The 27774-nt window shown below is 40.2% G+C and overlaps 1 protein-coding gene across 2 annotated transcripts in view; it reads right to left on the reverse strand.

Annotated features, from left to right (window-relative positions):
• The window catches only part of prkg1b (protein kinase cGMP-dependent 1b), a 286216-nt gene that overhangs the window by 215410 nt on the left and 43032 nt on the right, over positions 1–27774 (reverse strand). For both annotated transcript variants that reach the window (XM_049464766.1, XM_022669352.2), the window contains one exon: positions 19976–20142. In XM_049464766.1, coding sequence (XP_049320723.1) covers positions 19976–20142 — 167 coding nt within the window. The remainder of the gene's footprint in view (positions 1–19975; positions 20143–27774) is intronic.

A 27774-nucleotide genomic window follows, 5' to 3' on the forward strand; every position in this document is an offset into this window, starting at 1 on the left:
GCTTTAAAAAAAACTAAATGTAGGTTTTGGAGTGGCCTAATTAAGGTGTCATTGAGATGCTGTGACATGATTCTAAACAGGCAGTTTATGCTGGAAAACCCTCAAATGTGTCTGAATTAAAACAATTGTTAACACTTTACTTGGATGGTCCATTTGATGGCCTCTTTGATGCTCAACTGACATTCAACTAACATTCAACTACATGTCTATTAAATGCAAATGAACTAAAAGGTGAAAGTAAATGATTCTCTATTGAATATAACCCAACATTCAACTCTAATCCAAACGCTTATCTTAATATTTTAGGATTGGGTTTAGAGTTAGATTTTAAGTTTAGGTTAAGGTTAGGGTAAGGGTTAGGTGTAGGGTTAGATTTTAAGCTTAGGTTAAGGTTAGGGTTAGGGTTAGATTTTATGGTTGATTAAGGGTTAAGGTTAGGGTTAGGTGTAGGGTTAGATTTTAGGGTTGATTAAGGGTTAAGGTTAGGGTTAGGTGTATGGTTAGGTTCTATTTTGAATTATTTACATTCAACATAGGGTTAAGTTAAATTTAATGGACATTCAGTTTAGTGTTAGTTGAATGTCAGTTGAGCATCAACAAGGCCATAAAATGGACCATCCAAGTAAAGTGTCTACATTTCTGTAAAGTGTCTACAGACTTTGTCTACAAAGTCTGCTGTCTACATTCCACCCAGCGCTAGCATTGGTGCTAATGCTAAAGAGGCTCTGTGTGAACTCTATCGGACTATCAGCGATCTGCAAAACAAACACCCAGACGGACTGTTTATTATCGCCGGAGATTTCAACCACGCAAATCTCAAGTCAGTGCTCCCTAAATTCCACCAACATGTGAACTTTGCAACGAGAGGAGCGAGCGCGCTGGATCTTGTTTACACAAACATCCCCAGCGCGTACCGGGCGGAGCCCCGCCCCCACCTCGCTTTCTCGGATCACATGTGTGTTTGGCTGACACCAACATACACACCACTCATCAGACGCTCCAGACCAGTTCAGAAGCAGGTGAAAACCTGGCCGGCAGGCTCCATCTCTGCCCTTCAGGACTGTTTTGAGTGCACTGCATGGGACATGTTTAGGGAGGCTGCTACTGAAGGCGATTCTGTTGATTTGGAGGAGTATGCAGCATCAGTCACTGGCTACATCAGCAAGTGTATTGATGATGTCACTGTCTCCAAGACCATCACCTCACGCCCAAACGAGAAGCCTTGGATGACTGCTGAGGTACGTGCGCTGCTGAGGACCCGCGACTCCGCCTTCAGAGTGGGTGACAAGGTGGCCCTGAGGAAAGCGAGAGCCGACCTGTCAAGAGCCATCAGAGAGGCAAAGCGCGCACACGCCCAGAGAATCCACAGCCACTTCAAGGACACGGGTGACACGTGGCGCATGTGGCAGGGCATCCAGGCAATCACCAACTACAGGACAATGCCACCGTCCTGTGAACGTGATGCCTCCCTGCCTGATGCCCTAAACAACTTTTATGCACGGTTTGAGGCACAAAACAACACGATGGCGAGAAAGACCATGCCCAAGCCGGACGAGCAGGTGTTGTGCCTGACTGCAGTGGATGTGAGGAACACTCTGCGCAGAGTCAACCCACGAAAAGCTGCAGGACATCCCCGGCAGAGTGCTCAGGGAGTGCGCAGACCAGCTGACAGATGTTCTCACGGACATCTTCAACATCTCCCTGTGCATGCCACTGTCCCAACGTGCCTCAAGTCCACCACCATCGTCCCCGTGCCGAAGAAGTCCACAGTGTCCTGCCTCAATGACTACCGTCCCGTTGCACTTACACCCATCATCATGAAGTGCTTCGAGAGGCTAGTCATGAGGAACATCAAGACACAACTGCCCTCTTCACTGGACCCCCTGCAGTTTGCGTATCGTCCCAATCGCTCCACGGACGATGCCATCACCACCACCCTTCATCTCTCCCTCACCCACCTGGAGAAGAAGGACACTTACGTCAGAATGCTGTTTGTAGACTTCAGTTCAGCATTCAACACCATCATCCCACAGAACCTCACCAGGAAGCTAAGCTCGCTCGGCCTCAACACCCCCCTCTGCAACTGGATCCTGGACTTTCTGACGGGGAGACCCCAGTCAGTCCGGTTCGGGGGCAGCACCTCCAGCACCATCACACTGAACACGGGGCCCCCCAGGGCAGTGTCCTGAGTCCTCTGCTGTTCACCCTGCTGACTCATGACTGTGCTGCAAAACACAGTTCTAACAGCTTTATCAAGTTCGCCGATGATACAACCGTGCTGGGTCTCATCACCAAAGGCGACGAGTCAGCATACAGAGAGGAGGTGCAGCGGCTGACAGACTGGTGTACAGTCAACAACCTTCACCTGAATGTGGACAAGACAAAGGAAATGGTTGTTGACTTCAGGAGAGCACAACACACCCACTCTCCACTCAACATCGACGGGTCCTCTATGGAGATTGTTAAGAGCACCAAGTTCCTTGGTGTCCACTTAGCAGATAACCTCACCTGGACCCTGAACACCAGCTCTACAGCCAAGAAAGCCCAGCAGCGTCTCTACTTCCTCCTGAAGCTGAGAAAGGCCAGTCTCCCTCCACCCATCCTCACACTCTTCTATAGAGGGACCATTGAGAGCATCCTGAGCAGCTGCATCACTGCCTGGTTTGGGACCTGCACCGTCTCTGACCGCAAGACCCTCCAGCGTATTGTGAGGACAGCTGAGAGGATCATCGGCGTCTCTCTCCCCTCCATCACGGACATTTACACCACCCGCAGCATCCGCAAAGCTTGTATTGTCTGTCTGCACTTTTGTACTGTTGCACTATTGTTCTGTCTACACTGTGTTTATGTGCACCATGGTCCCTGGAGGAACGTTGTTTCGTTTCACTGTGTACTCTGTATATAGCTGCAATGACAATAAAAACCACTTTGACTTTGACTTTTGTTACCAAACAATTCTGTAAAGAAGAGTGAAACAAAATGAATTCATCCACAGTGAAAGACTCGTTGCCAGTTATCAGTAAAGCTTGATTGTTGTGCCACCCTTGGAAGCAACAAACTGCAAAGTTATTAGGTTTAGAGTGCAATGCTTTTTCACTCAGGGCTAGATTAGTTTGTATTATTATTGTATTATTGTATATATATATTTTTATTAATACATAAAATTATCATTTAAAAGTGTTTTTTTTATATATATTTACTCAGGTTATCTTTCTCTGATATTAGTTTGTTTGAGAATCTGAAAAATATCAGTATGACATTAAAGCAAAAACAAATGTACAAAGCTTATTGGTATGCAGTGCGTCAAACACCTGGGTTCTTCTCAAAAACAGACAATTTACTAACGCTACCTCTCGTGGTTTCATGCAGTGAATGAAAAACTCTGTTCCTACTGAAACAAGTGGATATAAAAACCCAACGCTTTCAGTGTGACTCATTTTCATGTTGCCTCCCAGCAGTTAACAGCAATTTGTACCTCTTTTTGAAATATTACGCTAGCTAGAGATCACTGTGATAATTAGCATCAGGATTGTTTCTGCTAGGCTGGGTCTGCGGATCCTCGCTAATACCTCCAGTCTCTTGGAATCAGTGAAGCTCAGCTTGGGTTAGCGCTCATTTGAAAACAGCACATTTCCAGGCCTTTCTGCCTGCGTATTAGAGAAGTCTGCTGTTGGCAAAGACTATCTAATTGACACTTGAGCTTTAAGCGAGAGGTCTACCACAGCGGGCCCAACCAATTAAGTGAAAAAAGCATGCTGAAGAAGTGAAAAGGTTGGCCGAGCTCCAGGAACAAGTTCAGCTGGCATTTTCCAACTCCCACACTCAACTTCCACCACGCGCCAAACACCGGCCACCAACACAGATTGAAACGTTTCAGAGTGATATGACTAATACCACTAATATTAATTCTAATTCTGATAATAAAGGACTGAGCATTACTCACATCAATAATATTGGCTAAAAAAGTTTTCATTAATATTTGAGATGAATAAAACATTTTTAGACCTACAGCTCTGGAAATAAGGAAATAAGAGACCACTTAAAAAATGATTAACCACGCTGAACTGCTTGAATTTTTGCACCAGAAGAAAAGCAGCATAAAGTTATCCAAAAGCAGTGTGTAAGACTGGTGGAGGAGAACATGATGCCAAGATGCATGAAAACTGTGATTAAAAACCAGGATTATTCCACCAAATATTGTTTAACTGTAATTAATTTATGAATATGAACTTTTCTTTGCATTATTCAAGGTCTGAAAGCTCTGCATCTTGTTTTATTAGTTTAGCCATTTATAATTTTCTGCAAATAAATGCTCTAAATGACAGAATTTTTATTTGGAATTTGGGAGAAATGTTGTCTGTAGTTTATAGAATAAAACAACAATGTTCATTTTACTCAAACATAAACCTATAAATAGCAAAATCAGAGAAACTGATTAAAAAAACTGAGTGGTTTATTATTATTATTTTTTTTTACAGAGCTGTATATTGTTTATATTGCATTAAATAACAAAAGTGTAGGTCACAAAAAAGTGCTTTACTAACTATGATCAAGTCCTGAGCTCATGTGTTCTGAAATTTCACATGCATTCCATTGATATAAAATAATGTAAAGCCATTGAATAAATCTAGGTTCTTAATATGGCACAAATTAGGTCAGTGTTGACATGATTGTTGAGCATGCAATATGAGTGTGATGTCCACCTTCTTGCCTGTATGTCATCAGTCAGCACCAGCGTTATTCCAAATTACAACTTCCCTTTTTTTGCACACATACGTCATCAATCCTGACAATATTATGTGATTAACTGTGATTAATCACACTTGTTCGTCCTAAGATGCAAAAGGTGCACGAGAGATCAAAACACAAGAATCAGAAATGCGTCGTCAAAAAGTGGCGGTTAGCCAAACAACACTCAGCAAAGCGTGAGTGGATAGGGGGTGTATTTATACTGTGTGAGACAGGTGTAATCAATAAGTGGGTGATTGGCTTCCGGGTAGTATCGTGCACAGTGTATTGTGGTTGTGTGAGTGAGTGATGTCAGTGTGTGGTGTGTTCTGGGTAGTGTAGTCTGGAGACTGGAGATCGCAGATGAAGATTATGGAGCACTGTTTATGGTGATGATGCAAAAGTGATGGATGGATGGATGGATGGATGGATACTTTATTGATACTTTATTGATCCCCGAGGGAAATTCTGAACTGATTTCTAAAATGCTACTGGACTTTGCAGTTATTCACAGTGCTATTGCAGTTCGTTTGATGTTGAGGTGTTTTAACTGTATGAAAACGTATTTTTTGATATTGAATTTTTTTGTGGACGATATATCGTCCCAGAAATATTGCGATTAACGATATTATTGTTATTTTAAGACCATTTAACTTCACTGACTTAATGATAATAGTATAGCATAACAAAGCAATTATACCTTTTTAAATACAACACATTTTTAAACAATCATAGTTTGGAAAATGTATACTCTGTTTTTTTTTTTATGTTTTTTTTTTACTTTCTGCAGTTTACACTGTTTGTATGGAGTTGCACGACTGGCTAATATACTGTTCTCTGTTATACAGTGGTGTGAAAAAGTATTTTTTTTTTTTCATCATATTTCTTTTGTTTTTGCCTTTTTGTGATACTGATATTTTTTTCTTAATGTTAATCAAACTTTAATATCAGACAAATATAACCTGATTAAAAATAAAAAACACTTTTTAAATGATATATTTTTTTTATTAAAGGAAACAAACAATTTAAACCAATCTAGCCCTCTGTGAAAAAGTGTTTGCCCCCTAAAACTAAGAACTTGGTTTCGTCACCCTTAGCGGCAACAATTGCAATCAAGCTTTACTGATAACTGGCAACAAGTTTTTCTCATCTCTGTGGAGGAATGAATTTTGTTCCACTCTTCTTTACAGAATTGTTTCAATTCAGCCATATTGGAGGATTTTCCAGCAAGAACAGCCTGTTTAAGGTCATCCACAGCATCTCAATCAGATTTTGACTAGGCCACTCCTCCAAAACCTTCATTTAATTTTTTTAAGCCATTCAGAGGTGGACTTGTTTGTGTGCTTTGGATCATTGTCCTGCTGCAGAACCCAAGTACACCTGAGCTTGAGGTCACGAACAGATGGCCAGATATTCTCCTTCAGGACTGTCTAGTAAACAGCAGAATTCCTGGTTCCATCAATTACAGCACATTTATCCAAACCATGAAGCAGCAAAGCAGCTCCAGGGCATCACACTACCACCACCATGTTTTACGTTCAGTATGATTCAGTTATTTTTCTGAAATGATGTGATAGTTTTATAACAAATGAAATGGGACACACACCTTCCAAAAAGCTCCACTTTTGGCACATCAGTACAAAGAATATTTATAAAGTTATATTTCAAAGTTCTGGAGATCATCAAGATGTTATCTGTCCCATGGAGACCATTTTCAACCAGTCTCTTTCTTATTATTGAATCATTAACACTGACCGTAACTGAGAGTTAACTAAGACCTGCAGTTCATTAAATGTTGTTCCGGGTTCTTTTGTGACCTCCTGGATGAGTTGTCCATGCCCTTTTGGAGTCATTTCGGTCAAGCGGCCACTCTTGGAAAGGTTCATCAGTGTTCCATGTTTTCTCCATTAGTGAATAATAGCTCTCACTGTGGTTCTCTGGAGTCCCAAAGCTTTAGAAAATAATTTGTAACCTGTTCCAGACTGATAGATGATCAATGACTTTGTTTTCTCATCTGTTTTTGAGTTTCTTCAGATTGGGGCATCATGTGTTGATTTTTAAGATCTTTAAGCTGCTTCATGTTGTCAGACAGGTTCTGTTTAAGTGATTTCTTGATTCTACAGGTCTGGCAGTAATTAGGCCTGGTTGGGGTTGGTATTTAAATTCAACTCAGCTTTTCAAAAAGTGTGACTAATCACAGTTAGTTTATGGGGGGCCAGGTTTGGATGGTTTGGATAGTTATTTTTCCTTAATAAATGAAATCATCATGTAAAAAGTGATTTTTATATTTACTCAGGTAATATTTCTTTAATATTAAAGTTTGTTTGATAATGTGAAAAACGTAAGTATGACAAAATGCAAAATAAAAAGAAATCTGTAAGGGGGCAAATACTTTTTTTAACGCCACTTTATATGTGAAAAAAACATTTAAATAAAAACAATAGACAATATCACGATTATCTTATATTATTGAGGTCATGTACATTTACAGTACGATAAGTCGATAATGTAATTATTGTGACAGCCTATAAAAAATTTAAAATATATATTTTACATCCCTACTACATATTCTGTACATTTACTATCACTGTGGTTAAACCTGTATCAATGGATTCACTGTTCATTAGAAAGTTCAAACACAAAATAAAAAGATACCCTCATCGTTTCCATGGAAAATAAGGTGCCAGGAGCTCTCAAGAGCTGAAATCATATTACTAATACACATTTCAGTCTATAGAATCTATAGAGCATGACTAATTTCATGGTTACAACAGGGTCTCTTAACCTAGATAAAGCCGTAGCTCAGACAATACCGTGGCCCCAGCTGTTATCTGTGGCGCTTCATGTATTAAGGCTTCAGTGATGGAGTACCGGAACATTCACTAAAGAAAAGAGAAACGACAGCACCGCTGTATTCAGCTCCAGCCACCATATGGACACGTCCTTATGGGATTTCTCTGCATTACGACTGTGACAACTAACTGTGGCGTGTAATTTGCATCATGCTAATTGCAGCCTGTTAGCTTTCACTTCTTGTTAGCTTTAAGTTTGTCTTGTATCTGTGACACAAAGGATGGAGGCAAAATAAAATCTAAAAATCTAAAAACTCTCTTGGGTTGATCAGCCCAAGCTGTAATGGATCAACACAATGTATCATATAACTGACATTATATAAAAGTCCAAATTATAGAATACACATTAAAAACGTGTCGGATGTATGTCAGTATGAACCCAAGATATTTATTCTTGACACAAGAAGTAGATGCACAGCATTGTCTCTGTCTCTGTGTCTGTGTGAGTGACAGGCTGCTGCTGCCTAAGAAGCGAGAGTGTCAGGGCATGGGTGTCAGGAGTAGACACAAGGTAACCGGGCTGGTGATGGGCCCTGCATTGATTAATATTACGATATATATTGAAAAAAATAAAAAATAAAAAACATTTGCAATGTAAAATTTTTCTTGCACAGCTCGAAAAAAACACGCAAAAGGCATGTACCACTTTCCTTAATTAATCATGGGTGTCTTTTGGCCGTAACGTGAAATAAACCATCTCAGCTTTATATCAGCTTTTTACTTGCCATTCCCTTTAAGAGTCAGGTGCGCTCTGACTTTGGCGCGTTAATATCTTAAAAGCACGACACTTTTGCACATCTGAGCATAAGAAACTGACCGAAGGTGAAGGTGCATGAGCACATCATTTAGGGGAACAGGAATGCTATTTTATTGTGTATTCTGTTTTTATTGTTGATGTAAAAGCTGGATTTGTGTGCTGCAGTGTATGTGGAAGTCGCACCTGCGTAGGTATAGGCAGGTGACTATTGAATGTTGTCAGGGTTTAAATCAGTCAGTGGCGCACCTGTGTTTTCCGCCACCAAGATAGCAACACGCCAGAAATTTACCTGAACACACCTCACTTCCAGATCACCACACCCATCAGTGAAGATTTAATCTTAAACTCTGATGCTATTTTAACAGCACGGGCCCAAAAAGTATGAAAATCGACTGTTGGCAGGGAGTAAGATAGCAAAGAGCATCGCGACACTCCTTGAACAGGGTGTATGATAGAGCCCAAGATGTTTTCTTCAGTTAACTCAATTCCATTTGTTACTATACATCTATTCCAAAACAAGTTAAGAAGCAGGTAAATGAAGAGCTTGCTAACGGAACAATTATAACAGCTTGTAACAAATGCGTGAGAAAATGTTTAAAAACCTTGTTCCTCAAAGAAATTTGCATATTTCTACCTCTACAGTCTATATTTCTACCTCTACAGTCACTGCCCACACTGTCGGCGGCGCGAGCAGTCGCAGCGGCCACTCCAGAAGCAAAACACGGTGCTTTTGTTTGTTTTTCTGTGTAAATAATCCGATCTGAACTCGCAATCATGCAAAAGTTCGCTATGGGAACAACTTACGACCGACAGACCCTGCTAGACCTGCAAAATCAACAAAAATCTGTACTTACAGACGGTCTACGAGCGGAGCTACGCGCGCTAGGCCTGCTAAGATCCGCAGCGTTTCCTGAGCCTGCTAGCCGGAAGCGGTCTCTACGCAAGTGTTGCGCGAGGAGCCGAAAGCGCGGTAAGAGAGCCGGAGTCCGCGCTAAGCTAATGGCTAACTCCAGCCGGCCAGCGGTTCCATCTCTCCTTCTCTCCAACGTTTGCTCCCTGCCGAACAAGATTGACTATCTCCGGCTCCAGCGGACATCCCAGCGCGAGTTCAGAGACTGCTGTGTGTTCATTTTCACGGAGACGTGGTTAACGGACTCCATCCCGGACTCCGCGATTGAGGTGAGCGGCATGCTAAGCTACCACGCGGACCGCAACGCCCGCCTCTCGGGCAAGTTACGTGGAGGTGGGGTGTGTGTTTACATCAACACAGCATGGTGTAACAACGCTGCGCTGATCTCCAGCTACTGCTCGCCGCTGGTGGAGTTTGCTGTAGTCAGAGCCAGGCCATTCTACCTGCCCATAGAGCTTAGCAGCGTGTACATAATAGCAGTGTATGTAGCACCCAGTGCTAATGCTAATGCTAACGGTGCTAATGCTAACGCTCTGCAAGAACTGTACACTGTTATCTCCAAACTCCAGAACTCACACCCCGACGGACTGTTTATTGTTGCTGGTGATCTCAATCACAGTAATCTGAAGGCTCTGCTGCCCAGCTTTCACCAACATGTGGATTTTCCAACCCGTGGAGTTAACCTGCTCGATTGTGTATACTAACATTCCTGGTTCGTACAGAGCAGAGCCCCGCCCCCACTACGGCTACTCTGATCATATTTCTGTCATGCTCATCCCAGCATACAGACAGCTCATCGGACGTGCCAAATCAGAGAATAAGCAAGTTACAACCTGGCCTCCAGGAGCCATCTCTGCTCTTCAGGACTGTTTTGAGCACACTGACTGGGACATGTTCAGAGAAGCTGCTACCTCTGATGACTCCATCAACCTGGAGGAGTACACAGACTCAGTGACTGGCTACATCAGCAAGTGCATTGAGGATGTTACTGTCTCCAAAACCATCACATCCCGCCCCAACCAGAAGCCGTGGATGACTGCAGAGGTGCGTGCGCTGCTGAGATCCCGAGACAAGGCCTTTAAGTCAGGGGACAGGGCTGGCCTCCGAACAGCTAGAGCCAAGCTCTCCCGGGGGATCAGAGAGGCAAAGCGCACCTACGCAAAGAAAATCCACTCCCACTTCCAGGACACTACTGACACTCGGCGCATGTGGCAGGGCATCCAGACCATCACCAACTACAAGTCACCCCCCCCTGCTTGTAACAGTGATGCCTCCCTTCCAGATGCACTGAACTCCTTCTATGCAAGGTTCGAAGCACAGAACTACACGGCAGCAAGGAAGACTACACCTCCTCCAAACGATCAGGTACTGTGCCTGTCCTCAGCTGATGTGCGGAAAACTCTACTCAGAGTCAACCCACGGAAAGCCCCAGGACCAGACAGCATACCTGGCAGAGTGCTCAGAGGATGTGCAGAACAACTCCTGGATGTTCTCACGGACATTTTCAACATCTCTCTGAGTACTGCAATCGTGCCGACGTGCTTCAAGACGACCACCATCGTCCCTGTGCCGAAGAAGTCTCAAGTGTCCTGCCTTAATGACTACCGTCCCATTGCACTTACTCCCATCATCATGAAGTGCTTTGAGAAGCTGGTCATGAGGCACATCAAAAACCAGCTCCCGTCCTCACTGGACCCTCTGCAGTTTGCGTATCGTCCAAACAGATCAACAGACGATGCCATCTCTACTGCGCTCCACCTGGCTCTCACCCACCTGGACAACAAAGACTGCTATGTTCGAATGCTGTTCATCGACTTCAGTTCAGCATTCAACACCATCATCCCTCAGCATCTGATCGGAAAACTGAGCTTGCTGGGCCTGAACTCCTCCCTCTGCAACTGGGTTTTAGACTTCCTGACTGAGAGACCACAATCAGTCAGGATTGGAAACAACACCTCCAGCACCACCATACTGAGCACCGGCGCCCCCCAGGGCTGTGTGCTCAGCCCACATGCTGACTCAAGACTGTACTGCAAAGTACAGCTCAAACCACATCATCAAGTTCGCTGATGACACAACTGTAGTCGGCTGACGGACTGGTGCAGAACCAACAACCTATCTCTTAACGTGGATAAAACCAAGGAGATGGTTGTTGACTTCAGGAGAGCTCCAGGTGTCCACCACCCGCTGAACATCAACGGCTCTGCTGTGGAAATTGTGGATAACACCAAGTTCCTCGGTGTTCACATTGCAGAGAACCTCACCTGGTCCCTCAACACCAGCTCCATAACCAAGAAAGCCCAGCAGCGCCTCTACTTACTGCGGAGACTGAGGAAAGCACATCTCCCACCTCCTATCCTCACCATGTTCTACAGAGGCACTGTAGAAAGCATCCTGAGCACCTGCATTACCGTCTGGTTTGGGAATTGCAACACCTCAGACCGCAAGACCCTACAGCGGATAGTGAGGACAGCTGAGAAAATCATCGGAGTCTCTCTTCCCTCCATCACTGAGATCTACACCACACGCTGCATCCGCAAAGCCACCAGCATTGTGGACGACCCCACCCATCCCTCACACGGACTCTTCGCTCTGATGCCGTCCGGCAGAAGATACAGGAGCATCCGAGCCTCCACTACTAGACTCTGCAACAGCTTCATCCACCAGGCAGTCAGACTTCTCAACGCACAGAGACAGAACTGAACCCCCACCCCACCCACCACTCACCCAACACACTCGCACAAAACTAAACTGTACACCCCCCCCCCCTTTACACAAAACTAAACTGTACACCCCCCCCTTTACACTCACAAAGAACTGAACTTCACCCACACACACACCCAGTCAGCACACAGAGGCTGACATGACTTTATTTGCTGCACTCTTAAAAACTATAAACTCTACCTCAGTAACTGCTGTGATTATATATGTTCTATATGTTACAGTATGTCACACATCTCTGCACCTTTTCCCCACTATACACTTTATTATACCGTATCGGTACTGCACTGTCCTGTCTTTAAATTGTCTCGTCTTTTGTATTTATTGTATTTATTGTTATTTAGTGTTATAATTTTATAATTTTATGTTGCACTGTCGTCACTCCTGCACTTTATGTTGTCTATTGCTTGTGGTTCTATGTTGCACCATGGTTCCGGAGGAACGTAATTTCATCACACTGTGTACCTGTACTCAGATGTAATGACAATAAAAGCCTCTTGACTTGACTTGACTATAAAGGGTTAGAGCACAAGCCTAAACTAAACACCTGTGATCTCTCACTAGCTCTTTCTCTCCCTCTCTCTCTACCTCACTCTTTCTCTTTCTCTCTCACTCTCTTCCTCTCTCTCTCTCTCTCTCTCTCACTCTCTCCCTCTCTCTCTACCTCAGTCTCTCCCTCTCTCTCTTTCTTTCTTTCTCTCTCCCTCTCTATCTCTTTCTTTCTTTCTCTCTCTCTCCCTCTCTCTCTCTTTCTTTCTTTCTTTCTCTCTCCCTCTCTATCTCTTTCTTTCTTTCTCTCTCTCTCCCTCTCTCTCTCTTTCTTTCTTTCTTTCTCTCCCTCTCGCTCTAACTCGCTGTCTCTCTCACTCTCTCTAACTCGCTCTCTCCCTCTTTCTCTCTCTCCCTCTCGCTCTAACTCGCTGTCTCTCTCTCACTCTCTCTAACTCGCTCTCTCTCCTTCTTTCTCTCTCTCTCTCTCTCTCTCGCTCCTTCTTGCTCTAACTCGCTCTCTCTCTAACTCACTCTCTCTCTTGCTTTCTCTCTCCCTCTCGCTCTAACTCGCTCTCTCTTTTTCCCTGTCACTCTAACTCGCTGTCTATCTCTATCTCTCTCTCTTTCACTGTCTCTCCCTCTCTCTCTCTCTCTCTCTCTCTCTCTCTCTCAAAATAATAAAATACAGTAAAAAAAAGCTCTTGTCTGTCTGACCTAAACCACACTACACTATTATTTTTGCCCCTCTCTCAAAAATACAGGGAACTATCAGCATTAAAAAAAGAATCATGATTACTATTACAATTATTTTTATGTGATTTTATGTCCAAACTCGTCTTAAAACCTGCCTCAAATGGGAAAAATGCAACAACAAAGACACTGTACTGTTGCATAATTAAGACGTGTTTACAGGAGGATTGAGACAAAATAAAACACCTGCAACACTTCATTGCTTTGTATCCTTTGTCTCCGCATAATATTTAAAAGTGAAAATGCTTTACTGTCCTTTCAATATTGGGTTTCTACTCTCTGCAATCAGATAAAAGTCAAGAAAAAAGAAAAAGGAAAGATACACTGATGTTGTTGTTTTTTTTTCTTGTATTCTGCATTCTGGATAAAATTTCTCTGATCTTGGGTTGTACAATGGTAATAATAAACTTTCATTTAACTGAGGGGGAAAAAAAGGCGAATTATGTAATTCTGCGCTGATGTAACTTCCTCTGCTCCAATTCAGCTCATAATAAGTATCATAAAAATGTGATCAAAACCTAAAACAAAATCTAAAGAGACCTATTGTCCCAGTTTTTTGTCTGCAGTGTGTATCTGTGTGTGTGTGTGTGTGTGTGTGTATGTGAAGGGAGCTGCTATGTGTTAATGCAAATGTAAATAAATTACCAAAGGATGAGCATCCAGAAGGTTGCTATGCAACCAGCAGCACGTGGAGAGGGTTTGTGGCAGCTCGGCAGACGAAGTGCTTAAACTGTTACTTGCAGATTTCCAGAGCAGATCCGCGGCGTCTGTGCTTTTCTGAAGAGGAAATCCAATAACTCTCACTCTGGCCTATTTAAAAGTCTCAGGCGGGTTAAGTATAGCCCACTTTCATCATTAGCGCAGCAGATGGGAGAAAAACAGGGACCTTTTCCGGTTCACTTCATGCATGTGTGAATGAGGGGATGACTATTAGAGTCTGAAATATCCGTCCAAACTCGACAGTTCAGCTCAAGCCACAGTTTTAGGCCTCATGCCACAAATATACTCAATACTGTACCATTTAATGTATTTTCTTTTTTTCTATGACTTGTTTTACAATGTAAATTTACTATTTAAGACCATATTAAAGAATTATTTTCCAAAAAAAAAAAAAAAAAACAGAATATGTTTTGTATGTTAGATTAAAGCTTAGATTAAAGATTTTAAGATTTTTTTTTTTTATTTTCTCAGTGGCTTCAAGAGGTCAAATCTTTGTCCTTCACATTAATCCGCTGATCTAAACCTGATGAACTGAGATGGTGATTTGACGTGATTTAATTGGGATGAGCTGGAGCCTCACAGCGTGAAGGAAAAGCAGCAACTATTGTTCAGCACCTCCAGAAACTCCTTCCTTCAATATGCTGAGAAAAATATTCCAGGTGACTCTCCTTCATGAAGACACTGAGATTAAAATCTCACCAAGAGTGTTCAGATCTGTCCTTAAAGATAAATGTGGCTGCTTATGCCAGGTTCACACTACACGATTTCAGCCCAGTTTTTTAGTCGTCATTTTTTGTTTTATATACCAACAAAAACTCTGCTCAGAGTTTCACGACAAAGAATAGCCAGAGAGCTGGAGGAGGAGGCAGCACCAGGCGCTGCGTGTCGTGCATATATTGCATATATTGGAGAAAGATGTTCCCACTATTTACAGTGATATGGGCTGCTATCTCATCTTGCACTTGAATCACAAAGGAGAAACTTAACCAAAACCAAAATAAAGAAAATATTTCTTCCAATCATTTCTTTGTCATCGATGGTTTGATTTGTATTAGGTAAAAAAAAAAAATAGATAAATAGATAAATCTTTTTTAAAAACAAAAGATTTTCTTTTGGGTCATATCGCCCAGCTCTAGAATAAACTCTAGTATGCAAATGGGTCAAAAAGGTGACACTTACTTATTATATAGTCTGTGTGGTCCACAAAAGATCTATTCCTGACAGTCTTAGTTATTAAGATTTATACCTCATGTAGTTCCGACCCTGCAATGTGATTGGCTGAGAGGTGTTCTTTGAGTGCCGTTATCACCCAGTAGTGTACTGTAACCGAAGAACTTCATGTATTACTCCACCATAAACAGGTAGCCTAGCAATGATGGAGCGCTTACAAGCCAAACAGAGCAGCTACAAACAGAGCAGCAATGGAACTATTTTAACTCAGAGTGTGTATAACCAAACAGATCCTATTTTCTCGTCCTCTTTAACTCAAGATCTTTTAATAAAAATGGATGATAATGGAACTGTGGTATAAATGCAGTAACAGGGCAGTAACTGAATACCGATTATTTTTGTCCCATCTATAGAAGCTTAATGTAATAATACAAGAACTAATTTTTCTTCTAAACGAAGATATTCCAAGCTAAGGAAACAAACACACACAGGGGGCGTGGCTTTATTATCTGCTTAGGACATCTTTACTCCACTACATATAAATACTTCACACATAAATGTTTCAAGCTGTTTGCGGCTTTACTAAATTTAATTTCACAACCAATAAATTTACAAGGAGCTGCTAAAAACCTTTTCCTTCCTAAAAAAGTGAAATTATCCATGAATTTTCATATGTTTCACATGTTTTCGATTATTTTAGGAAGGGCCGGTACTGGGCTGCTTTGATGAGAGATGGAAATCAGAGTCAATCGTAAAACAAACGCACCCCCCACCCTCCCCCCACCCAGCAGTGAGATTTGGAGGGGTTGTGCAAACTTGAAAAGCCCCGTTAATGCCAGACACAGCAGAGGCTGGTGTACACCCCGCTGCTTGAATGTGTCAAACCCAGAACTCGGCAACAGGAGAGTGGACTCAGAAACACAGCAGGATGATGACGCTTGTTTGACTACAGCCACATTACTGCCAAAGATGTGTAGAAAGACTCCAGCATGAGTAAAAAAAAAAAAACTATATAGTGCAGAAAAGCATAAAGAATTTTTTATTTGGTAGACCACTGTGTAGAACCCACATGAGGCGGCATGTTATCGCATTATATTTTGTGTGACAATAGAAAAACACCTGTCATTTAAAATTACAGTCTATCATCTACTGTGGCAAAAAGAGTATTTTTTTTTTTTGCTTTTTTCTTTAATCATATCTTTAATATCAGACAAAGAGGACCGGAATAAATCTAAAAAGCATGTTTAAACGATAATTTTATTTATTAAAGGCAAAAATTCCCAAAATTCCAAACCTAAAACCAAATAACTTGGTGGCAACAAATGCAAAATGGAAAAAAGTCTGGAAACGAGCCTTTCACATCTCTGTGGAGGAATTTTGTTCCACTCTTCTTTACAGAATTGTTTTAATTCAGACACAGAAGATTTTCCAGCATAAACATCCTGTTTAAGATCATCTACAGCATCTCAATCAGACTTTAACTAGACCACTTTTTTTTTTTTAGCCAGGTAGATTGGTTTGAGTGCTTTGGATCATTGTCCTGTTGCAGAACCTAAGTACACCTGAGCTTGAGGTCACAAACAGATGGCCAGTAGAATTCCTGGTTCCATCTATTACAGCAAGTTGTTCAGACCCTGAAGCAGCAAAGCAGATCCACACCATCACACTACCACCACCATGTTTAACATTCAGTATAATGTTTGTTTTTCTGAAACTAAGCACCTTCTAAAAGGTTTTTGGAACACAATTTCCAAAAAAGATACACTTTGGTCACGTCAATATGAAAAATATTTACCCAAAGTTTTTGGGATCACCATGTGAGATGGGTCGTTGTGTTCTTTTAAGTGTTTTTTGCCTTGGAACTCTCCCTTGGAGACCATTTTCTCCCAGTCTCTTTCTTATTTTTGAATCATTAACACTGACCTTAACTGAGAAAAGTGAGACCTGCAGTTCTTTAAATGTTGTTCTGGGTTCTTTTGTGACCTCATGGATGAGTTGTCCACGCCCCTTTGGAATAATTTCGGTCGGCCAGCCACTCCTGGGAAAGTTCACTCTGTTTTCGTTTTTTTTGTGAATAATAGCTCTTACTGTGGTTTGCTGGAGTCCCAATGCCTAAGAATGACTTTGTAACCTGTTTCAGATGACTTTGTTTTCTCATCTGTTTTGAAATTTCTTCAGAATGTTGTATAATGTTTGGTCATATCGCACAGCCCTAAACTCCACAAGGCCAGAGCGTTGCTTAGTTGGGGAGACCTATAGGGAAAACAAGGGACCAGGATAGGGCTGGGGGTATAGAGTTACCTGGAGGGCATCAGCAGGAAAAGGATTCTGCAATAAAGAGCATGCTTCCTGCAGGGGACTGCCCCGGGCTGTTGTGAAAAGCCTGCCAGATGGAGCTCAGCGGATCTACCTGAACCTCATACACGACCACAGTAACAAGTACTTCATTTATTCCGTCCAAGTTTCAGGACTATTTTTAGCTCTGAATACTAGTGTGGGGGGGGGCTGTGCACGAGGTGAATCCTATCAGATGGCTGAAACGCCTTGGCAAGAACCAATTTCTCTCTCTTATTCCAGCTGCCGACCCCACTAGATGCCCACAGATAAGGGAGACCTCCTCAAACCCTCTGAGCCCCCATATAGTCCCTATCTGGGCTTAAATTAGGGTATCTGTCTCGCCTGTGTGCAATCAGTGGCAAAGCCCCAACTCGACAGCAGGTCGTGACCAAACAGGCACTCTGAAATCAGTGTAAGCATCTTCTCCAGGTCCGTTCTGAACCCGGACCACACTGACGAATACTAATGAGGCAAACACGAACAAACATCTCGTCTTTCACAAGCATCTAAGCATTTAATACACAGCTGAAACTATGAAACAAATGGAACTAAACTAACTGTAAGTCTAAATTTATTTTATAAAGTTATCTATTTTCGCTGCTTTCTACTGGATAACTGATTAAATGATCTCAGATCATTTTATCTTATGCTTTAGACTGGGTATTAAAGAGACACTATACCTTAAACCATTTTTTTTCTTCATTAATAGCTGAAATGTGTTCCTTTGAAGTAATAAAACATACCAGTCCTGTTGGTATAACCATTTCCTGACCTTTAAAAAACACTATTATTGTGCCCTCTCGGGTTCAACTGTGCTATAGGTGTGGATGATGTGTTGTCTCAGAAATTATTGCGATAAGCGATATTGTTAAGACCATTAAATGGCACTAATTTAATAATAACATATCATAACAAAGGAATTATACCCTTTTAAAGACAGTAAAACTGGGGGGGGGGGGGGACTGTGCGGCCCCGGTCTGTCCCAGCTGGCCCGCATTGTACTGGCATAAAGCACGTGCCTCATTTTGTAAGTGTAACACAATGGAAAATATCACGATTATTAAAATGATTGAGGTCTTGTCCATTTATTGAACGATAAGTCGATAATGTAATTATTGTGACAGGCCTACTATCAATAATAATACTGCTACCCCCTGCTGACATCGAACTGTCTATATCTCACCGCTATCAGAGGCACACTGCTGCTGCTGCAGCTCAGCCAATCAGCTCTCCCTCCTGCCCCGCCTCTAAACCCATACATCACCCAGTGCCCCTCCTACCCCTCCTATTTGGGACAAAGGACCATTTATTTGGGAACACCAAATAAAAAAACAGCCTTTTAATATAATCACTGCCGCTGTCCATTTTCTCATCTACTCGCGCTCACTTTCCGTTCTCCTCACCATCTTGTTGTTTCCTTCTGTTTGATGTTAAAGTCACATAAATTCCGAGTCTCATTGCCGCAAATCAGATATGTGCCAGATTTGACTGCCACATAGTGAAAATATATGTAAATTGAGACATATATGCTTATATTAACCCAAAAAAAATCAGCCAGTTCTTAAAATAAGTCTTAAAATTAGTGAAGTAAGATTAAAATCAAGCAGAAATCTTTTTTTTTTTTTTGCTTAGGTGAATTTGTGTGCTTATTTTTAGTGAAAACTGCTTAAAATAGGTAAAAAAAATCAAAGTTACACTTATTATGATCATTATTCATAAAATAGCCAAAATGACTTAATTGCCTTAAAATTATTTTTTTTACTACTGAAATACTGTATCTGCATCTACTGGAGTATTATTTTACTTCACTACTGTACTTAAGTACTAAAATGCTGTATCTGTATCTACTGGAGTATTATTTTTACTTCACTACTGTACTTAAGTACTAAAATACTGTATCTGTATCTACTGGAGTATTATTTATAATACACTACTGTACTTAAGTACTAAAATACTGTATCTGTATCTACTGGAGTATTATTTTTACTTCTCTACTGTACTTAAGTACTAAAATACTGTATCTGTATCTACTGGAGTATTATTTATAATACACTACTGTACTTAAGTACTAAAATACTGTATCTGTATCTACTGGAGTATTATTTTTACTTCTCTACTGTACTTAAGTACTAAAATGCTGTATCTGTATCTACTGGAGTATTATTTTTACTTCACTACTGTACTTAAATACTAAAATACTGTATCTGTGTCGACTGGAAGCGCGGGGTCTGTGCGTTAGTGTGTGTCTGTGTGTGTGTGCTCAGCCTAAGTGCTAGTTTTAGCCTATTAGCTTGTTAGCTTGCTAGCCTGTTGTTATTTTGGCGTGGTTACGGCCGACAGTTTCAGCAATAAAGCGACGACTGTGTTACTAAGTAACGCGTTACTGACATTACTGGTGGTTTAGGATACAGACCCTCTCAAAAATCCTCCATATCATAAAACAAGCATAAAACTGCAAAGCAATATTGGTACATGGATGTCATTAAATATGGGTAACCTCAATACTGACAGAATGCACAGGCTAAATCTGCTGCTTACCTTCCATAACATAGACGAGAGAGCCCACATCTCCCTCTTTAATGATGCAGCTCTCTTTCTCATACTCCACCGGGTACATGCAGTCCACTATCTCCTGGATCTGAGACAGCTCCAGGTTCTTCATGAAGTCATTGTCCAGAATAGCCTCTTTGATCAACTCCTTAGACCTGTGGATCAATGGATATGATAAGTTAGAAGTTTGCCACTTTTAGGGCCCTATGATGTCTGTGATACAGAAGACACAGATAAAATCACAGAATTAAGTAATAAAACAGAATTCAGACATGAACACGGAAATACACAGAATTAGACATTAAAAAAAAACAACTTATTATATCTAACCAGCACAGCACCATCATACTAATACAAAATATCAGCTATTAATGTATCTTAAAAAACAGTTAGCATCCAAGCTGAGTTTAGCTGTTAGCTGCATTTCGGTGATCTTAGGTAAATGTTCCAGAATTTCACTCGGGGATCAATGAAGTACCTCTCTCTCTGTCTGTCTGTCTGTCTGTCTATCTGTATATCTATCTATCTGTATATCTATCTATCTGTATATCTATCTACCTACCTACCTACCTACCTATATATATCTATCTACCTATTAATTAAAGACTGGAGTGAACTACAGTATAACCATAATCCACATATCATATCAAAGCAAAACCTACTTAAATCAATGACTGTATTGACTAAAATGATATAAAAAAAAGCATCAGCTTTTATTTTAGTTGCACTTTTCTAAGTAATCTTTTGATCAAAATATGGTCAAACATAAAAATTATATTAAAAATTGTTATTATTTAATCAACCCATGATATAAAATATGAAATCAAAAAAGATATTGCAAAATATTATGAAGGTCTGCCGACTTTCATGAAGGAGAACATAAAGGTCAGCATTCCGGACACTTCAGTGATCTGAACCTGGTCTTTACAGTCCATCTGCTGGATTTCAAGAGTTCTATCAGGCGAGCTAAAGACTCAGAGCTTCTTCATACATACAAAACCTCCACAGATAAACCATCTTCAGGGATCGAGGTGATCACTTAAAGAGAAAAAAAGCAAGCATCAGCAAGCATCAGAAAGCATCAGGGAGCATCTCCAAAACCTATACTTTGTGAATGCAATCAGTGATGCCTCTCATCAGTGAATGAATCCTCTTGCATGGCCTGGGGGGAGTGGAGCTAAATTACAGTGTCACAGGTCCTGATGGAGAGCAGTGCAGCCCAGTCTGTGCATTATGAGGTTTTGCTATTCAGAGGTGTCTCACCAAACGCCGCTATTTTTCAGTGCACGCTCCGGCTGACTTTAATTATCTTATTATGACAATAATGTGAGCAGGAAACGCTCCATCGGCTCCAAAGAAATCAAAGCGCTTTCCCTCAAGTAGAAGGAATTACGATGTTCTCTGGGGCCTGGAAATGAAACATCTGCTCGAGCGAACCTCAAACTGAGTACAGGAACGAATGCAGCCCTGTGTGGAGTCGAGTGGGTGGATTAGCGATTCTCAGATATGGAATTTCTCACCTGTCTAGGGGATGGGCAAAAAAATATGACAAAGATTTAATATCATTATATTTGAATACATTTCCATGAAACGTGATGCAGTGAAGGAAATAATGATTTGATCCATTGCGGATTTTGAGAGATAGAATATCAAAAATGATATGATATGAATTTATTTGATTCCCTACCAACCATTTAGACTTCTGGCTGCTACCGACCAGATAGATGTTCCTAATCAACGCGTTACCTGCATTAAAGACAGCTGTCTTAAATTGTCACCTGTATGAAAGACTCTTATCCACAGACTCAGTCAGTCAGACTGTAACATCTACAACATAGACAAGACCAAAGAGCTTTCTAAAGATATCAGGAACAAGATCATAGACCTGCACAAGGCTGGAATGGGCCACAAAACCATAAGTAAGACACTAAGTAAGAGGAGACAACTGTTGAAGCAATAGTAAGAAAAATCGACATGGGGGGAACTTGTTAATGATCTCAAGGAAGCTAGGACCACAGTCACCAAGAAAACCATTGGTAACACATTACGCCGTAATGGATTAAAATCCTGCAGTGCCCGCAATGTTCCCCTGTCGAAAAAGGCACATGTGCAGGATCGTCTGAAGTTTGCATATGAACACCTGGATGATTCTGAGAGTGATTGGGAGAAGATGCATTGGTCAGATGAGACAAAAATTGAGCACTTTGGCATTAACTTAACCCGCCGCCTTTAGAGGATGACCTAAAGAACAGTGTCCCCACTGTCAAGCATGGAGTTTTGAACATTATGTTTTTGGGGTGTTCACCACATCAGTGAGAGAATGGATGGAGAATGGATGTACCTTCCCTCCACAAGGTCATTAAAAATGGGTTGTAGCTGGGTCTTCCAGCATGACAATGACCCAAAACATACAGCCAAGGTAACAAAGGAGTGGTACAAAAGGAAGCACATTAAGGTGATGGAGTGGTATAGCCAGCTTCCACACCTTAATCCCATAGTAAACTTATGGAGGGAGCTGAAGCTCTGAGTTGCCGAGCGACAGCCTCAAAATCTTATGTAGAGATGATCTGTAAAGAGGAGCAGACCAAAATTCCTCCTGACTTGTGCACAAACCTCATTATTAACTACAAAAAAGTTTGACTGCTTGTGTTTGCCAACAAGTGTTTTACCGCCAAGTATTAAGTCTTGTTTGCCAGAGGGATCAAATACTTATTTTTCTCTGCAAAATGCAAATAAATTTATATAATTTATACAGTGTGACTTTTTGTATTTTATCTCACAGTTAAAATTATGTCTTTTCAGTGGGTAAACTTACAAAAATCAGCAAGGGATCAAATAATGATATCCTTCACTGTATGTATCACAGTGTTTTGATGCAAGCAAAATCCAGCAGGATATATATTAGTGGGGTCGGCTGCTTAAAAAAATCACGACAATATTCTGTAATTTAATCATTCAACTTTTTTAAATGTTGCAATTTCCCTGTATTTTAGAATAAAATAGAATTAAGCTTTATTGTTTCCCCAAAGCAGGAATTTTTTCTTTGGTTTCACCATAAAATGGACAGTTAAATAACAATCACATCCAAAGTACGTCACAACACAGACAAAATCAATTAATAAAAGTAAAAGAACAATAAATAACAAACATATACAGACCTAGGTACAACTTAGTGCAATTTGTTAATGTGTTTGATGGTGCTGGAAACAAATAGTCCTTTATAGACCTTTAATTCATCCAAGGCTCTCTATAGCTTTGACCTGATGGGAGAAGCTCAAAATAGTGCTGGGCAATATTGTAAAAAATATTAATCTTAATATTCTTTAAATATATGAGCAAATATCTATTAAATTTTTTTGTTCTTACATAACTTCATGGTTTTTTTTTTATTTGTAAACAGACAGCACCATTTAAAGTGATATGACACTTATCGTTTCCTTTACTTTAAGAATAGTAGAACCTTAAAACAGCTTTTATATTAAACAGTTGAGAAAATGTGTAAAATATGTAAATCACATCTATCTACTAAGATTCACTCTGCAGCTTCTATAGTGAAAGATGTCCATTATCACATTTTAAAAATCACATAAAAATAGTAATTTGATGAACCAAATAATTTGCATCAGGTCAGAAACTTATTTGGTGGCTTTCTTAGATATTCATTATTTGTAGATTAGCTATATTAAAAAGAAAATTAATTAACCATATAAACCTATAGATCACATATGGTATATGAACATGTAGCTACTACATTTCAAACAAAAAGTTGATTAATAAAATACAGGGATTATAGTACTGGTTCTCGTCACATTTTTGGAGGTGTGTAAATCGAGTAGCTACTCCCATCTCAGCTTTTTACAGTCATACATATTAAACACGTCCTTTTGTAAAATTACATCACTCCCCAAATGAAACTTAGTATGAATAATAATAAAGAGGGCAAAGCCAAGCCTTAGCGTGAAGCACCATCTACTCAAAAGTTCAGTAGAACCATTCGTTTGAAGACTGAATAATTTTCCCATTTATTTGCAACTAATAAACAGTACAGGTCAGCAAGCTCTCACACATCTCAGAGATGAATGAGTCTGATATGCAGTGCATTAGGAAGCTTTCTCCCTCTCTCTGTGTGATAATGCCTTCCTGCTGAATGAAGAACATGACCTAAAAAAGGGCTGGCCTGCTGAGACTGATGACGCTATCACTGCTTTGTTTTCTTTCTTGGAATCTGTTAAAACCACATCATGATTTCCTTTCTTCCCAGCAGAACTCACTAACCCAACCAAACACCACCAACCAGGAAAAAATGAGTCTTGATGTATAATTCATTCCAATTTTTGGACACTACATTCCAAATAAATTTTACATGTAAAAACATGTAAAATTGTAGTAATTATGTCTGGGAATATAGAGCAATATTTCGGCATATCCTCTACGGATGCACAAAAGTAAAAAAACAACTAGAAAAAACATATTGTCTTTTTTTTTTACTTTTCACTTAAGTTTTATTTTTATTTCCATCACCACTGCATAAATTAAACAAGTTATATGCATTTTGTATAAAACTATAATTTAGAATTCTTTTTATTAAACACTTACGGTGTGCCGCAACGTATCATACACAATAATATCACCAACATTTTTGAATATCATGAAATATATTATCCCCTAAAATATTGTTCCATATCACCCACCCCTAATTATCACATCAGGGTACTACTTTTTTTTTTTTTTTTTTTTTAGCAAAAGTACTTTAGTAGTACTCATTTCCCATTTCCCATGATATATCTACTAGAGACAGATTATATCTGTCCAGTATCATTTATTTTACTTTAATCCTGAATATATGGAGATATTTGGAGTGCATTATTATTAGTATCATGACATTCTGGATCATTGGCTTCGGTTACAAATCTGATAAAATTCATGTATTTTTTAATATCTCAGTTAGGGGTGTGCCATATCATATCGTATGCAATAATAAAATGTAATTTTCATTTTGTTGCAGTAGTGTCAGAAGTTCGCCGGTGTGTGTGGGTGTGTTTGGTTAATTTTCTAACGTGACTCTTCCCCTTATTGAGTTTTTCTCTGACTGGTTTCTCAGCCTTTCCCCTATTGGACAGTGATTAAATTTTATTTTGGCATGAATACCGTGCTGCTCCTAGACGAAATGCAATCCTTTGCATTGTGGTTTGCTTTTGAACATGCACAGCACCACACAGTAGAATAAAGTACCCTGCAACTTTTGCATTTTAAGGAGTTTGTGAAGGTTTGTGTGTAAATCTGACACAAATTCAGCTTTTGGTTTTTAAAACGAAATTCTTGTGTATTGTTTTTCAATAAAGAGATAAAGTGCAGTGAAATGTAATGTAACAGTGGGTTTGCATTTCATTTTGGCACATATTCTGCATGTTAGTGAGGAAAAGCTAGTTGGTGGACTGCATTTACTGTAGTTTTCGCACTATAAGGGGCACTTAAAATTAAGGGTGTGACGAGACACTAACATCACGAGATGAGACGAGACACGATACTGGGATCACGAGAACGAGACGAGATTTTAAAATAAAATTTTAAAGAAAACATCAAAAATGCAAAATTGAAAACTATTTTTATAAAACTAAGTTTTATTTGACAAAATCATATAACACAAACTTAACAGACTGGTTTCTCTCACACATTGATTTTATAAGAAATAAAAATAAGAATAAGAATAAAAAATAAAAATAAAACCTTTCTAGGTCTTATATAGTGCAAACATTAAGTGCAAACCACAAGCAGTCATATCGAGACTATGCTTTGTGTTTTTTCTCCTTAATCTCTTGTAATTTAACTATTCATAACCATAACCAGTCATATTACGTCTATGCTTGCCGTGCAAACAGAGACAGAACATTTTTTTAATACAGTACAGAGCTAAGGGATTAGTACAACTGTCTATGAAACAGTCACGTGTAGGATTTACTTACAGTATTTACATATGTTTTGTTTCTTGTTGGTCACTCTGTTACCGTTTATTGTTTCCACTGGAGCCAAAATGCAGCCAGACATACAACTTAAAAAGGGGGTACGCAGCCTATGCGACGCATAGAGGCGCTGCACTAAAGGGGGCGCCCAATGAAAGCCCCAAATAAATTTTCTCTCAGGAGAAACAGCCAATCAGCTTGCTGGTTTTGCAGAGCGCGGTGGAAAAGTAATGACAGAACGTATCTCCTCCACAACCAACTTCAAATCCATGAATTTTGCCAAAAATCCACAGTGCACGTTATAATCTGGTGCACCTTATGTGTGAATGAATTCCACCACTGAGGTTGTAAGGAGCAGTAAAGCATCAATAAGGAGTTTCAGGGAAGTTTCCCAGCACTAAGGCTGGAGCAGTATTAGCATTAGCTGCTTACCACAACGCTAGCTCTTTCGTCGTTCAGAGATGAGTATATGGACTGTAGCCTGTAGTGTGTTTTCTGTATTAAAACAAGCTATGTTTTGTGGCAAACTGCTAGCAGATTGAGCCCTGGCTTACCGGAACACTCAGGTTTCCTTAGTGAAGCGCTAACTGGCAGTGTTTGCTAGCGCTAAGCGCTGCTAGCTGCTAACCGTGGCTAGCGCTTCTCAATTTGCCACAATTTCCTCTCTATACTAATGAGGGTTTACAGCACAAAATTTGTTGGTTAAGGCATTTGTTGAGTCGTAGCGGTGCCGTTTGTTAATGCTTGGTCTGTGCCAGCACTCACGACTCACTCTAGAACCAACTTAATAATTAATAAATAAGTTACCAACTTTTTTAATAATCATGATTGTATCAAACCGCAAAAACACAGTAAAGACTGCTGGTAGACAGTGGACTAGTAGATTGCTTTCTTGCTAGTAGATTGCTTTCTTTAGATCTTTAGTGTTCTGATTTCTTAGAAAATGTTTCTTTTCCTCTGAATTTCTGAATAACAGTGAATAGTGATTTATAGTATCACCCAGATCTACACTGTGGGTGGTATTACAGTGTGTTTTATCCCACAGTACGGACAGCGGGGAAACTGAATTACACTCTTTAATAAAAATGAACTGCCACAGATACCTTAAACAGCAAGTCACACATCCATAAATCATTCATCACCATTATCTCAGTGAAATTACTCCCAGAAATCTGGCCCACATACTAAGATAGACTGACCTGAATAAATGCTGATTGGTGATTTATGGAACTACTCTGTTCCCAGGAACAGTTCCAACTTTTTCCCCATTTGTCCAGTACGGCTCTCCTGTTCTGAGAGTCTTAGATATTCTTTTATCAGCTCAGATTAGAGCAAAATATTTATTTTAAAAGAAAGGTTTCTACAATAAACATACAACTCATATTATTTATGACTTGCAGGGTAAAAAAATCCTAGTGTGAACCCAAATCAAACCAGTGGGAAAACACTCCAAGATATCAAACTCATAAATGACCCAAGAAATAAACTACTGGTGTGAAAAAAACACCCTAACACTCCAAAACAAGAGTGCAGTTTATGCTGTCTATACACTACACAACTTTGAAAAGTGCTAGCGTACTGATACTGACAGATATACAGGGGTTGGACAATGAAACTGAAACACCTGGTTTTAAACCACAATAATTTATTGTGGTGACGGACAGTTCTGGTGGAAAACGAGTTGAGGTGCACATTGAATTCTGCCGTGATTTTATGTTTTTTGGATACAATCCGGGTTAGCACCCGAACATCCCTTTCAGACAGCTTCCTCTTACAGCGTCCACAGTTAATCCTGTTGGATGTGGTTGATCCTTCTCGGTGGTGACA

Source organism: Astyanax mexicanus, chromosome 15 (genome assembly GCF_023375975.1).
Source record: "Astyanax mexicanus isolate ESR-SI-001 chromosome 15, AstMex3_surface, whole genome shotgun sequence".
Taxonomy (NCBI): Eukaryota; Metazoa; Chordata; class Actinopteri; order Characiformes; family Acestrorhamphidae; genus Astyanax; species Astyanax mexicanus.